General features: G+C 36.5%; 1 protein-coding gene across 6 annotated transcripts in view; it reads right to left on the reverse strand.

Moving 5' to 3' along the window:
• Positions 1-16,738, reverse strand: part of TMEM117 (transmembrane protein 117) — a 185,708-nt gene that overhangs the window by 42,385 nt on the left and 126,585 nt on the right. For all 6 annotated transcript variants that reach the window (XM_043966604.1, XM_043966601.1, XM_043966602.1 and 3 more), the window contains one exon: positions 12,049-12,208. In XM_043966604.1, coding sequence (XP_043822539.1) covers positions 12,049-12,208 — 160 coding nt within the window. The remainder of the gene's footprint in view (positions 1-12,048; positions 12,209-16,738) is intronic.

The following is a 16,738-nucleotide window of genomic DNA, read 5'->3' on the forward strand; positions in this document are numbered from 1 at the left end:
TAGGGGATTTCCTCAGAATTCTGATTTCTTTCAAAAAACAGCTTTGAGGGATGGAATTTTGGAGTCACTTTATATGCTTCTTTTGAGTTGTGTTTGAATGTCAGCTTTTCTAATTAGCTCTGGTCTTTGCATCAGGACTGGTTGAAAATCCTCAATTTCATTAAATATCCATTGGTTTTGCTGAGTAGGCCAAGCCCTCCATTCCCTTATAATGGTAGCTGTTAGATCTTGTGTGATTTGACTGTGATTCCATGGTATCTGAATGGTTTATTTCTGGCTACTTTCAGTATTTTCTCTTTGACCTGGGAGCTCTAGAACTTGACTATAATATTCCTGGGAGTTTTCACTTTGGGATCTCTTTCAGGGAGTGATTGGTGGATTCTTTTAATCTCCATTTTGCCTTCTGGTTCCGTGATATGTGATATTTTCCTTTAGAAGTTCTTGAAATATGGTGTCTAGGCACTTTTTTTGTTGTTCTTCATATAGTCAATAATTCTTCAATTATCTCTCCTCAATCTATTTTCCAGATAATTTGCTTTGCAGAGATATTTCATATTTTCTTCTACTTTTTCAATCTCTTGACTTCATTTTATTGTTTCTTAATGTCTCATGGAGTGGTTAACTTTCACTTGACCAATTCTAAATTTTAAGGAATTATTCTCTTCAGTGAGCTTTTGTATCTCTTTTCCATTTGGCCAATTCTGTTTTTTTAAGAGGTGTTATTTTCTCTAGTATTTTTTGTGCCTCTTTTACCAAGCTATTCTTTTTTCATTATTTTCTTGCATTGTTCTTATTCTCGCTCATTTTTTCCTTTAACATTCTTATTTGATTTTTAAAATCATTTTTGGTTCCCTTTTGTCCTTTCTTTAGTTCTTTCAGGAACTCTTTTTGGGCTTGTGTCCAATCTGCATTTTTTCTTAAGGCTTTGCTTGTAGATAGTTTTGCATCATTGTCTTCTAAGTTTGAATTGACTTGCCCTGTCATCATAGCAGCAAGTTCTTTTTGTTGTTGTTGTTTGCTCACTGGTACAGTCCTATACTGGTAGCGTCCTATACCCCAGCACAGGGGCTCCTGTGATGTCTTTCTGATCACTTGCCCAATCCTATTACCTTCTCTGGGTGGTGAGAGATCCCAAAATTGCTGCTCTTGTCACTACCACCTCTAAGGCCCACAGTTGATATTGCTGCCATGCTGTACTATAGACTAGACTGCAACTCTGTTACAGACTTCTACTTCTGACTTCCTAAATTGCCTTGGGTTGCAAAAGCATCTAACTTTGACCTTTTGTTTGCTCTGATACTCCAAAATTCAATTTGATGCATTATTTTACAGTTTTTTGAAGGGAACTATTGGGAAAGTTTAGCTCAAATGCTCTGCAATCTTTGTTCTGCCCTCTATTATATTGTTGTTGTTGTTATTGTTACATACCTGGAGTCTAAGAGACATTTCTGGAATTTGGGGTATGGATAAATATGCCTATTGTTCCCCAATTGTTTTTCAAGGGAAGGAGGGTGAGCTCTCTCTCTGTACACACACACACACACACACACACACACACACACACACACACACACACACACACACACGTACATATATAATTTTAAAAGAGAAACAGCATTCTCATTCCACAACTGAACTATGAACAGTAACTGTCAGTTTCTCACTTAAACTGAGGGGCTCCTACAGGGCTCAGATCTTTGACACCCTCCCTACCTGGCATAAATGGCTACTACTTACACATGACAGAGCACATATACTTGCCTAAAAAAAGTCTCTGGCTTTATCTTTTGTTTTTGCTTTGTGTCTCTTTCCTTAAGTGGGAAATTCTAGATGGGAGATCCCGAGTTAGACATTCCTACACTTGGTGGAAGCTTTCAGTTAGAGATGTGAGAACTTCCTGGTAGCCTCAGTGTAGCAATCACCTGACATCAGGAAAAATTTCCTGCACCACAGAGGATGACTACTGACAGGAAAGAAGAATCCTAATCCTGGCATGATCAGACAGAATCCTTCAGAGTTTCCTGAGCCATCTCATGTGGTAGATTTTGATCTCATCAACTATGATGGACTGGTTAGGATAATGATATTGGCTGGCATAACCTGGCCAGGCAAAAAAGTGCACTCAGGTATTAACAGTGCCTTTCCCTGCCACAAGAAGGTTGAATCAGGTTCCACTAGTGGCCTTTGTCCTCTCTTGGAACAGAGCAGTGCCCATAGCAGTGCTTAGGCCCTGGCATAGGTAGTTAACAGTTCAAGCTGGTAGACAGTGGAACAGGTACTAGAAGCCACATATAGCAGTGTGGACAGTGGTAAAGATCCAGCATTGGAGGTAGCTGGAAAAAAAGTAAAACTTTAATTCTTAATTAAACAGTAAGTTTCACCTTAGAAGGCAGTAGAATATTAAACACTGAAGTAAATAAATTTCCATTCAAAATGATTACCAGCATAACAGAGAAATGGAGTTAGCCCTGATTTTCTTCATCATTTCTATTTTTTTCATTATTGTTCACCTTCTGCCAATAGTCACTTTAGCCTCTCTCTCTATTTTTTTGGGCAGGGCAATGAGGGTTAAATGACTTGCCCAGGGTCACACACCTAGTGTCGAGTATCTGAGGCTGGATTTGAACTCAGATCCTCCTGAATCCAGGACCAGTGTTTTATCCACTTCACCACCTAGCTGCCCCCATATCCTTCTTTTGAAATCCATAAATCAATGAAAAAATATTCTAAAATTATGCAAACAAAATAAATAAAATGTATCTATATGATATCTCTGCAAAAATAATTTACTTATATACATATGTTAAGCAAATTTGCTCTTGATTTTTATGACCACATATTTTCAAAGTTACATGGGCATGTGTTCTTAAATGAGAAAAGAGAGGGAAAAGAGGAAATAAGTAAAAAACAGGATTTGCCTCTAATCAGTTACTTCCTTATAGAATCCCCAACAATCTACAGTATCAAAAATAGGAAGATCTAGAAGAGAGTCATTGTATCAAAAATAAGGATTTATGTCCTTATCAGAGGGGATATATTCCATTAATGTGGTGGCAGAAGAGTTGGCCTTAGATTAAGCAGAATAGGATTTGGAGTACAAGGAGTAACTTTGTTGAGAGGTGGCTTGCTAACTGGTAACAAAGGGAGGTAAAAGAGTAAAACCAGCTCCCATGGAAGAAGGTAAGCAGCCTCCCAGACTTAACTATTGGGACAAAGACCAGGTTTCTCCCTACCATGGAAGGGATCTCACCTGGAGAAAGGGGCATCCTAATTGATGGATATGGGAATACCAAATGGGTGGTACTACCTGACTTTTGATGAGGAAAGGTAACCATATGAGAAATGTCACTGCCTAATATTTCTGGTACTATTTTCATACATATTTTTCTCCTTGCCGGAAAAAATCATTGTGAATGGCAAAGATTTGGTATTACCTACCACCTAGACCAAATAATTTAGAAATATGACTTAGTCCTTCCAAATAGGAGGGCAAAACCTGGGACTTCTGGTTTTCATTAACCCATGTTCAAGATATTCCTTCAAGGGAATGCAATATTATTTGTTTTTGCCATTTTTGTTTTAGTTGTTATTTTCTTCATTCAGTCCTGCCTGTCAGTCTTCTTTCATACTCTGGGATCCCTGAGGTCAGGGTTAACCAATCACAGCTGTAAAGTCATTTAAATGGTCCTCTAGAAGTCCTTACAGACCTTACCACCAATTGGTGGAGTATAGGGGCAGAGGTGAATAATATTCTAAGTACTCCTTTGCCTTCCTACATCCCATGTTTTACCTTAAAAGATATTGAAACCATTTTGAAATTTGATCAGGGATGTAAGTCTTAGCCCATTTATACAGGTTGTTGGCAACCTGGCTACAAAATATCCAGGACACAATGGGCTAGGGTCCCTCTCTGACATGTTAGAACACAGACCTGCATCATGAACAAGACTGGAAAGCTGTGCTCAGGTAAATCAATTTTATCCAAGATGAATGTCCTTTTTAACTCTGAACATTTTTCCCTTGCAATGTCTAAGTAAGCTTAAGTGTTAGATGAGTTAAACTTGTTTTATTTCATTCCAGTTTTTAGACCTAATTTAATGAAGTACCAGCCTAAGTCAGGCCCAGATTATTACAGCTAGCATTTGTAGACAATAATTTCTATCACTGTTCACTTCAAAATTGGAAAATGTAGTGAAATAGATTTGATATTAAGATGTAGAAAGAAGAAAAATAAAAACATGAGAAGTATATAGCTTAATATACCTAACGGAAATAGGTATTAAAATACCATTTAAAGTTACTAAAAGTCATTTTTAGAAATGGAAATAGGTCTTGTACTTCATTTGTCTATTCTTTTCAAAATTACCTGAATCTAACCCATAAAGGAATGGTTCTTCCTGAGTTTATGGAGAGGAAATGTGGGGTTTTATTTGTAAACTTAATCTGATAAAAATGAAATCCTCTCTATAACAAATCCTTCAAAAATTATAAAGCACCATAAAAATTAAAAAAGTATTATACTACTTGGAGTATTATATCTGGAACTGAGTAAGTAATATTTAAGTCTCTCAGGAACTAGGATGTATACAGGTTCTGAAATATGTCTAAAAGGTTTATGCCTAATAAAGATTAGTTATTTGTGATAAATAACCTGATAATATGCATGAATATCACCTTAAGGGCTGATGGAAGTATCTATAGTTCCTCAAGTTCTCTAAGACTTAAGGAAGCAGTATAACCTCAGTTGTAGTGATGAAGGCAGACCTTACTCTTTTTTTTGGGGGGGGGGGTGAGGCAATTGGGGTTAAGCGACTTGCCCAGGGTCACACAGCTAGTGTGACAGTTAAGTGTTAACTTAACTGGTCAGATTTGAACTCAGGTACTCCTGACTCCAGGGCCAATGCTCTATCCACTGCGCCACCTAACTGCCCCAGACCTTACTCTTTTAGTTTTGTCCAGACTAATCTGACTTTAATAAGCCACATCCATTATAATTATCTTTGTCAGGCAATAAGCCTCTAAGGAAATTCCAGATACTTTATGGTTACTAATCCTCCTCTGCACTCTAGAAGGTTGTTCGATTGATTATAGGACACATAAATTCACTGGTGGGATATTGCTGACATAAGGACTTTACATCTGGCCAAAAGAATAAGAAATTTATTTAGAGAGATAACCTGAGTTTGAATCCTGTTTCTTATACTTACTAATTGTATGACCCAGGGCAAGTGACTCAACTTATTTGAGCCTCATTTTTATCATCTATAAAATGGAGAGTTTATGATCCTTTCCAACCCCAAATCTATGAACCCATATAGAGGTTGGCATATGGCATCTTTTAAAGAAACTGCTTAAATACTGCGTTGGTTACTATGTACTTCATATGCAAAGTTACCATCTGAACCCAAGTTACTGAAGTCACGGCATAACTACCACATTAGTATTGCATGTTCCTTATTCATAGTAGTAAGCCAATTCTTTGTAAGTTAATTTATCCAAGTGTTTCTCCTTAAATCTCAGTAGTAGAGTAAAGCTGTATGTTGAAAGATTGGGTTAACAGGTCCAGCCTGGAAAAAAAAATAGAAAGAGTGAGCCAAAAGAAGTAAAAAGTAAGGTAAAGGACTTCAGCTGGACAAAACAAAAACCTTGGTATAGAGAACAAGGTAGAATTAAGGAAGAAAAGAATCATCAGAAGAGAGCTAGTATACAGAGATGACCGTTTAAATTGCTCTCATCTTTAATGAAGGGGCATCTCATTTGCCTTGAAAAAATTGAGTCTAATTCTTGCCTTCTCATCTCCCCTGTACACAGAGGGCAAATCTTTGATCCTTGTACTTAGGTACATAGGAGTTATGATCTCTTCTTCAAAAAAAAATCACTCTGATATATACCAAAATGTTTATTGTAGCATTTTTGTGGTAACAAAAAAGTGGAAATAAATGGGGTACCCACACATTGGGAATGGTTGAACAAATTTTATGAATGTAATGGAATATTATTAAGCCATAAAAAGGATAAAGGAAAACCAAGGTGGCAAAGCAGCAGGAAGAAAAACAGCAGAATTGTCCATCCCACCCTGCTACTCTTTCACAAATATTTAGAAAATGCACCAGACTGTGTCCTTATTAGGAAATAGAGGGAAAAAATATGGCGAGTCCTATTTCTAGCCTAATCTGGCACAGGGAGTTAGACAGAGAAGTCTATGGACACTGAGGAAAGAATATAGCCATAAATGGCTTCACAGAACATTCCAGCACAGGGAGATGCTATGTATCAGGGCATGAAAAGGTCCCAAATCTAGCACAAAGGGGTCCAATATTGTTGAGGATTCAGAAATAGGTGTCAAACGGCATCTCTATAGCTCACTACCTAGTTCTTGGTCATGGATCCAGAGCTGATTGAGAAGGGGATATACACCTAGGGATGGCATTTCAGGGTACAGAGCAGTCATAAGCCCTAGGTTACATACTGAATAAGGGAATGACTGTGGCCCTAGGAGTAGAGTAAGGTCTCATTTCCACCCCCAGCCCAGTGTGAAGCCTGGAGCAAAAACCAGAGGGAAAATTCCATAATAAATGGCTGTCTAAAGTTCTATCATAGTGAACCTACAAAATTCTCCAACTGGCTGTCAGTATGTAAGTCCAGTAGCAGCCTACTGGAACTACAACTAGAAGCAAGCCCACAGGTATATTGCTCAGATCCAACATAAGGAAGTTGCAACACTCAAACCAGGAGGGCAGAGTTCTGCCTTTTATCAGACCACTATGGGAGCAATGACAACCTGCAGGTCCCCAGCCTGAGCTGTCTCTCAGTTCTTGGAATAACACAAGATTCAATACACCAAGAAAGCAGCAATAGAATTCATGTGGACAAAAGCACAGCCTAGACATTTCCTTTAGAAATGTGCAGAGTCTGACCCTAATATAAAGTAGACTGGAAGATTGAGTAAACAACAAAATAATCCCCTCATAAAGAGCTTTTAATGGTGACAGAGATGCTTAAGACACAAACTTAGAAAAATAGAATGATTATGAAACTGACAAAGTAAAATTTAGACTCTCTGTTTCCTGAGCTGAGGCCCAGCAAACAAGCTGCACCCTGAGCTTGGCAGGAAAACAATCCTTTGTGATCACCTGGATGATCTCACCCTCTGGGCTAGCCACACAATTTAACCAGGTGTTCTCTGGTCAAAGACAAACACTGGAAAAAGTTGGAACATACTGCAGTGAACTGAACTTGTCACATGCTTTCTGGTCCCTCACTGTTAGGGCTACAACTCATTGAGCAGTCACTAGTATAAGTATTGAGATCTCCCCACATTACCTCAGGTCCCCCTCCCCCTATGGGGGGTGGGGCAGCATATGTGTCTATAGCTCCACCTTGCTTGCAAACCTTTTTCCTCACTTAGAAAATAAACTTTCTCTCTAATTCCTGACTCACCTGCCTCGGGTCTGTTCTGTACAGCTCTGACCATACATAGGTTAGAGACCAGTTCTGGAAAAAGTCCAGTTGATAAAACAAAGCCTCAAAGAAAAATATAATGTGGGCAAAATTTAAACTGGAATTCCTAGAAGAGATGAAGCAAGAGTGTTCGTAATTGTTTTTTAATATAAATAAAGTTAGAAAGAGCCCAACTGTACCACATATTAAATTCATTGAGGAAGGAAGAGGGGTGACAGGGATCTGTAGACAATAGCTACTAGGATTTTGTTTAGTTGGTAGATATGAATAGCATGAATCTTGAAGGAACAGAGGTTACTTAATGATGGAGTCGGAGGGGAGAACTTTGACATATATCCTTAGATCTTTATCAGGACATTTGGAAAAATAGTTTATTTTCCATTTGTGAGTAAACAAAACTACTTTTAACCATTTATGCTATATTTATATGTATATATACACATCTTTGCATATATCCATATATGACACATGTATGTAGGCTATATAAATGTATATATACACACATTGCATATGTATGTATAATCCTAACTAATAAAACACCAGTAGCTTTTAATTATTTGAAAATAACATAGTTTTATGACTTTGCTCTACATTGTAAATTAATCATTACTATTTTAAACAACTATGACCTCTGAATAAGTGCCTTATTAAATTATGTTAAATTGTGTGGGGTTTTTTTTTTATTTGTAAAGAGCAACTTAGATGGTCCTTAAACTTTAGGTCCCTTGTACTTTACTGATAACAGAACTGAGACAGAGAGAAGGGTTGGGACATATCACAGTACACACAGGGAATAAGCAACTCTGGCTACAAATCCAGCAGTCTTCCCCCCTCTATCATGTTGCAATAAACTTTTATTCTTATTCTAGGTACTTTACAGTTGAAATTAATGTAAAATAAATAGAAATACAAATTTCATATTTGCTTCATAGTGGAATATTTAGAGGAGACAATTTCATTCTTTTAAAAATATTTTCAATTGATGAGCATTTATTTTCTCTTCTTTCAACCTTCCCTTCCCCAAGGAGGAGAGCAAAGAAAAACAAAACCCTTGGAACAAATTACAAAGCCAAGTGAAACAAATTCCCACAACGGATAATCACAGTTACTTTACAATGCTTTAAGATCTGCTGTTCAAAAACACCACCTCTCCCTTAATTTCTTTCAATGATACCAGAGACCCTTCACCACTTAATCATGAATTCACTCAGATTTTTATTTCTGTATTTAATTACTGCTAAATCATACTATATTAAATGACCTAAAATATTCATTCTCCAGTTATTGGTAAAGTTTTTCCCCAAATCTTTTCCCTTATTTGTTTCAGTGACCTAAAACTTCTCTGGTTCTTCTCTTACATGTCTAACCACTTGCTTTTTATTTGTGTCTTTTAAAAGCTTCTCTTCCTCTTCCTTTCAACTAAACTGTATGTTCCCTAGGGTTCAATCTTATCATTAAATCTGTTTTTCCTTCTCTCTGCTCTCTCCCATCAACCATCCATTGTTTCTCATGGCTTCATATAATACATCTATGCTAATGGATCAAGTTTTTATCTCCTGTTCTTATTTCCTACCCAACTTCCATTTCCCAAACTGAATTCATCATATTTCCCAATCCAACTTCATCTCCAAATTCCCTGCGTAACACTGTTTTATAAGGCATAATAATCCCATAATTCACAAAACCAGATGTTTTGATTAGAAACTCTTGGAAGTTGTATGAAAATAATTGGAACTGGTTCCTTGAATGTTCTGGGAAGAGGAAGGCAGAAAACAGTTGGTGCATAGTGGCCCAGGTACTGGATTTAGAATCTAGAAGGATTGAGTTAACAATCTATTGCTGACTTCCTGCTGGGATCTGGTAGTAATATACATAAATGCTTATGGCTTTATATCTCACATCATTGCTAGTGATTATTTCAATTACCTTTACTTGACACTCTAGGTTTCTCTAAGTGAAGGACTATATATATCATCTACAAAAATGATCATGCTGTTTCCTCTCTGCCTATATTAATTCCCTTAATTTCTTTTTCCTATCTTAGTGCTAGAACTAACATTTCTAGTACTATATAAAATAATAGTGGTGGTACTGAACAACTCTACTTTGCCTCAGATCTTATTGTAAATACTTTAGCTTTATCCCCATGGCATAATTCTGATCTTTAGTTTTCAGTTTTATTTGAATAATGGGTTATTGCAGGAATTCATATTCCAATGTGGAGACAACATATAAATAAACTATATGTATACAAGATATATGCAGAAAAAGTACAAAGTAATAACAAAAAGGACTCATTCAGAAGGGAGGATCTGAGGTGGGTCATGTGAGAAACCAGGGAAAGTAGGAGGGAAAAGTGAGAAGGAAGAGTATTCCAGGCATGAAGGCGATGCAATGAAAAAGTCTCAGAGTCAGGAGGTATATAGTGGGATCAGAGAATGCATGAAGTATAAAAAGAGTAAAAAGGAAAGAAGGGGCCCAGTTGGGAAGGGCTTTAAATGCTAAATAAAAGATTTTACAGTTGATCCTTAAAGTAATAGAAAGGCACTGGATTCTATTGAATAGGAAAATGAGAGAGTCAAACTTATACATTAGGAAAAATAGCTATGTGAATTAATTTGAGTGTGAAGAAACATGAGGCTAATTAGCAGCCAACCATAGTAGATATGGTAATGAAGTGATTCAAACTTGAACTACGATGGAAGCAATGAGAGTGAATAGAATGGAACAGATGTGAGATTTTGGTAAGATAGATCAACAAGACTTGGTAACTGATTGAATATATGGGATGAGAAAAGTGAAGAGTACTCCATGGTTGTGAACCTGAATACCTGGAAGGATAGTGGTGCCCTTGACAGAAATATAAAAGGTCAGCGTTTGTTTGGTTTTTGTGGGGGGAAATAATATGGTGGATTTTGGACAGACTGAGGTTGAAGTGACCTTAAGAAATGTAGGTGAAAAAGTATACTGGGCACTCGTTGGTGTGGGAATGGAATTCACGCGATTGGATATATGCAAAGAGATAACTATTAAACCAATAAGAGTTGATGCTATAACCAAAAGAGTGTGTAAGCAAAGAAAGGAAGAAGGCCATGGACAGAGTTTGGGGACAAGTCATGGATGATAATCCAGAAAAGGAGACTGAGAAGGTAAAAGCTGAATAAGGAGGTAGTCATATCAGAAAAACCAGAGAAGAATATACTGATGAGGTGCTTCTCAACAGTGTCAAGTGCTAAGAAAGATGAGCACTGAGAACTCATCAGATTTAGCAATTAAAAGTCTAATTCAATAAAAAGATATAGTATTCTTTAAATAGATATATTCTATTAAAAGATATACTATATTTTAAGTGAAATAATAAATAAAATCTAAATTCTACTTTCAAGTTATCTGTGTCCTATTTTATAACTATGGCACAATTCAAATTGTCAGCTCATAAACCACTGCCAGTTTACCACAAAATCTTTCCCACCAGAATGCAACAGTGACTTTTCAGTCTCTACTGTCCTCCAGAAAAAGATATTATATTTGGTATTCTGTGAACTAACTAAATTAATCATACCTCTGAAATAATTTTCCCTTCAGCATTGGTCACTTTTAAAATTGTCATTGTTAATTTTTTTGAGCTTATGATAACTTGAGAGGATAAACCATTGATAACTTGTGATATAATCAAGAAAAAAATCTAGGAAATAGTTGGCCATTTTATAGATAAGATGAAATGCCAAGAAGCACCTGATAACTGTCATGCCCACAGCTCCTTTTTATTTGCTTAATTCAAAGCAGCACTCTTAAGATCCTAAGTGTACTGCAGCCCATAATCATTCTAGCTACATTGTTTATGCTAGCTAGTAAGATGCTATTATGCAATCTGGTACCAAGCAAGAGAGAAATATTGTTTACATGAAAATGGAACGATGTTCAGTGAATACTGAGAGCAAGCAATTATTTTCATCAACAGAAGAATCACTTTCACATCTTGTCATTATAACTTTTGTAATAATTGGTATAGTTCACAAATTGGTATAGTTCTCTGCTTTGTTGATTTTACATCACCTTCATTTTTGTATCATTTTAGCAAATGGTTGGGTTTCCTCCTTGCCCCACCATAGTCCTGGAAGAAAAAACCTCCAAGAAAACCAATCCCTAGATGCCTACTTTGCGATTAAAAATAAAAATCGAGTGGACGCTATTCTCATAAGAAAAAGCCAAGTTAATTCCATCTCAACCTCCTACCCCACTCTAAGAAATATGGCAAGAAAAAGTCCTCTGCTAATAAGGATAATATCTATGATTTCAAGACTATAAGACTCTACTGTAGTTTAAGAGAATTGCTTAGAGAATTGAGAGGTTAGATTGGCCCACATTCACACAACCAGTATATATCAAAGGCATGATTCAAACCAGGAATTCCTGCTTTTGAGGTAGAATCTCTATCCCCTATGTCATACTGCCTCAACCTTCTGGTAATAGTCATTGTCTATGAAGTATTTAGGATATCTTATGAAATCTATGGCTATGCCATTTGAAAAGAAAAAATATGATTGCTTTAGTGAGTGGAGTGAAAGACCAGAGAGCCCAGTGTACCTGCATGACAATAAGAAGATCAAAGACTAGGATGAAGGAAGCCAAGAAGGCTCTAGAGACTTCATCACTGGGCAGAAATCCACGATTCAACTTGTCCCAGCTGATCCAATCAGTGGTGATGACAAGCACAACGACAGAGGTCAAAGTGAAAAGAACTGTCCTGTAAGAAACAAAACACTTTTTTAAGAACACTGTAAATTTTTCTTATGATAGATGTGAGTTGGTCTATGATTTGTTAATAAACTCCTTGTTTATCAGATCTTCTATCCCAAAGCATGGCAACCTTAACAGAAAATACAAAAATTAAATGCAATAATTTATTTTACAAGTAGAAATACATCGAATGTTTGTCATCACACATAAGACTCTCTTTAACAGAGATTTTCTCCTACAAATATAAAAATATTTAAATATTAAAATCCTATGCAACAAATTATTATGCACAAATATTACTAATAAGCATAGTAGCTTTTCAATATGATTCAAAAAAAGAGTGCCAGTTTAATACCTTACACTGTACATTACATATTTTCCAGGGCAGCTAAGTGCTGTAGTGTAGACTGCAGGGTCTGGAATCAGGAAGACTTATCTTCCAGAGTTCAAATATGGCCCCAGACACTTACTAGCTATGTGACCCTGCACAAATCACTTAACCCTGTTTGCCTTAGTTTCCTCATCTTTAAAAATGAGCTGGAGAGGGAAATGGCAAACCACTCCTGTATCTTTGCCAATAAATTCCAAGTGGGCCATGAAGAGTTGGATACAACTGGAAAACAATTAAACAACAATATTTTTCCGTTATTGCAGTGATTGTAGTTGCACATAGAAGTACATAAGGTAGAGGGCAAATGCAAGTAGGAATCATCCACTTTCATTATCCACTCTCTGCTGAAGGCTATATTAAATATAAGCTCCATTGCTTTCACTGGGGCTTACTTTGAATGAACTATTCTCTCTCTAGGTCCCTCCTTATCCAATTATTATCACATTATTTCACCTTTAATAATCTATTTCTGTAAAAATTATACTTTAAAACTTCAAAGACCAAAGATTCTATAGGTATATCACAAATACAGATCACAGAAATCTTTCATAGATAATTTGTGTAATAAAATTATTGATAATAATTAAATTAATAATAATATATTATTATACCCTTGCCACAATAGTGATATGACTCTTTCAATTTAGATAAGCTGGTCCTTAGATGAGAGGCAGTTCGTTTCCAATCCTATACTATATGGAAGAAATTGACAGAATTTGTGCTCTAGTGACTTCATCTTCAGGACCCCAAGGTTACCTCCACATCAATCAACAAGTATTTATTAAGAATCTAATATATTCAAGGAATGTGTTAGGTACAAAGAATGAAGCAATCTCTAGTTAAAAGGTAAGCTTAGGGGAAGCTAGGTGGCACAGTAGATAGAGCACCAGCCCTGGATTCAGGAGGACCTGAGTTCAAATCTGGCCTCAGACACTTAACACTTACTAGTTGTGTGACCCTGGGCAAGTCACTTAACCCCAATTGCCACACACACACACACACACACACACACACACACGGTAATCTTATATTCAAATGAGGGGGATAAGTACATATATAAATATATAAATCATGAATATAAAGTGAATATATGTGTACACATAAAGTTAGTGCTCAAGCTACATATTAAAAGAAGAGAATGTTTCTATGAGGTACGTTACAGGAATGGGGGTGGGAGTGGCCAATATGGAACAGAAATTAGAGATGTAGAGGCAGCTAGGTGGCACAATGGATTAAGCACCGGCCCTGGATTCAGGAGGACCTGAGTTCAAATCTGGCCTCAGACACTTGACACTTACTAGCTGTGTGATCTTGGGCAAGTTACTTAACCCTCATTGCCCTGGAAAGAAAGAAAGAAAGAAAGAAAGAAAGAAAGAAAGAAAGAAAGAAAGAAAGAAAGAAAGAAAGAAAGAAAGAAAGAAAGAAAGAAAGAAAGGAAGGAAGGAAGGAAGGAAGGAAGGAAGGAAGGAAGGAAGGAAGGAAGGAAGGAAGGAAGGAAGGAAGGAAGGAAGGAAGGAAGGAAGGAAGGAAGGAAGGAAGGAAGGAAGGAAGGAAGGAAGGAAGGAAGGAAAGAGAGAAAGAAGGAGAGAAAGAAAGAGAGAAAGAAAGAGAGAAAGAAAGAGAGAAAGAGAGAGAGAAAGAGAGAGAAAGAGAGAAAGGAAGGAAGGAAGAAGAAATTAGAGATGTAGGAGTAGGAGTGAGGACAAGAGAGAAAGCTAGGTTGGCTGGAATAAAGGATTGGGGGAGGGGAGTGGAACAGGAAGGAAAGGGAAGTAATGTCCAATGTCTAAACAAGGTAGTTTATATTTTATCTTAGAACATAAAAGAAAACTCTGGAGTTGACCAAAGAAAGGAAATAAGACAGCTCAATTCTTTTTAAAAATAATTTTTATTGTTGTATTCTGTTTTTTACTTCACCGTAGTATTTCATAGTATTTCCCCTCCTTGAGAGCCATTCCATGACAGTGTTAATTTTTTGAAAAAAAAAAAAAAATTAGCATAACTGATTGATACATCCAGAAAGCCTGAAAACATGTGCAATGTGTAATTACTGTGGACCTCTCAGTTCCACCAAGGGGTAGGTTGGGAATGTCTTCTCATATCACTTCATTTAAGTCCCACTTGAGCTTTATAATTTTGTTACATTTTATTTTAATTTTTTTGGTGTGTCATTCTTTCCATTTACATTTACATTGTTGTAGTTATATTGTATTCTTAGCTTTCTTCACTCTGCATTAGTTCATATAGATCATTCCATGCCTCTGTTTTCATCACTTGTCATTTCTTATAGTACAATAATATTCCATTACATACATGTACCACTATTTATTTGGCAATGCCCCCAACTGATGAGGATCTACTTTGTTTCCAATTCTAAGTTATCACAAAAAAGTACTTCTATAAATATCTTGGAATATATGGGGAATTATTTTCTCACTGATGGCTCACTTGGGGTATAAGCCCAGTAAAGAGTCTCAGGTCCAAACTCTATGGACATTTTAGTCACTTTATTTGCATGATGTCAGATTACTTTTCAAAACAGTTGTTCCATTTCACAGATAAATCAATAATGTTTTAGTGTCACTTTCTTCTCAGGACTCCTCCAACATGGACTGGCACTATTTTTGTCAACTTACAGGATGTGAGGTGAAATCTCCAATTTGTTTTGATTTGCATTCCTCTTATTATTAATGACTTCTTTCATGTGGTTGTGAATACTCTGCAGTTTTTTTGAGAGAACTTTTACTCATATCCTTTGACAAGTTATCTATTGGGGAATGACTATTTTATATATGTATATACATACATGTATGTATGTATATATGTATGTATGTATACATAGAGATATACACTGGGTATGTACATTTGCATGTGTATATACATACACAGAAATTTTATATGATTATATATATGTGTGTATATATATATATATATATATGTGGGTATGTTTATCTTGGATACCAAAATCTCATGAGAGAAATTTAATACAAAGATTTTTTTCACCATTCAACCACCTACCTTTTTATGCTAGATGCATTAATGTTGTCTGTGAAGAAGTTAATCAGTTTCAAGTAATCAAAGTTATTTATCATGTTTTTAATAATTGCCTCAATGTCTTGGTTGGTTAGAAACACATACTTTGCCCATAGCTATGAAATATATTTCTCTTCTAAATTTTTATAGTATGTGTTGTTTAAAATCTAAATTGTGGGTGCTAATCTGCACCCTCCCCCCAAAAATCACTGATAAATTCAGCAAGAGTTTAGGCTTTTAAAGATTTATTTAAATATATATTATAAGTTAGTGAAGAGAGAGATTGAGAACAGATTCCTTATAGCATGGAAATCCTAGCTCAGATCTAATTTGGTATAGCCAGAGAAAAAGAAAGCAATTTTTTTTCCTAGCAGTTCACGTGAAATATCTCACCACCAAGCCGGTGTCCAAAGAACTAAGAGGGCCCCCCCCCGCCCTCCCCCCATGCTCGTTCCTCCTCACCAAAAAGAGACCTTCTATGAGCAAGCGTCCATTTTTCTAGTTTCTCTCTCCCTCTCCCCAAAGGGAAGGTCCTTCAAGCTGGTTGGTTGAGAGTGGTCTCTTGCTGACATCAGTAGTATGTACACCAACACGTCACTCAGGGCCGACCAGGTGTGGCCTCCATCCACTGACTTAAGAGTCAGTTTCTCATTCTCACACAATTCAAACAATATTAAATCAATCAGGTGGAGCCCCTGCACATCTGCCAAATTCCAATATTTTATCACAAGTACAATTTGTTGTTGTTGTTGTTGTTTGGTTGTTCAGTCGTGTCTGACTTTTTGTGACCCCTTTGGAGTTTTTGTGGCAGAGACACTGGAGTGGTTTGCCATTTCCTTCTCTAGCTCATTTTAAAGATGAGGAACTGAGTGACTTGCCCAGGGTCATGCAGCTAAAGTATCTGAGGCCACATTTGAACTCAGGAGGCTGAATCTTCCTGACTTCAGTCCCAGCACTGTGCCACCTAACTGCCCCCTTTATAGTAAAATACTTAATATTAAGGTCACAAATTCATTTAGAACATATTGTGGTATGTAGTGTAAAATACTGTTCTAAGCCTAATTTCTTCCCAACTGCTTCACTGATCTATTTTTTTTTTTAACAAAGACAAGA

Source organism: Dromiciops gliroides, chromosome 5 (genome assembly GCF_019393635.1).
Source record: "Dromiciops gliroides isolate mDroGli1 chromosome 5, mDroGli1.pri, whole genome shotgun sequence".
Taxonomy (NCBI): Eukaryota; Metazoa; Chordata; class Mammalia; order Microbiotheria; family Microbiotheriidae; genus Dromiciops; species Dromiciops gliroides.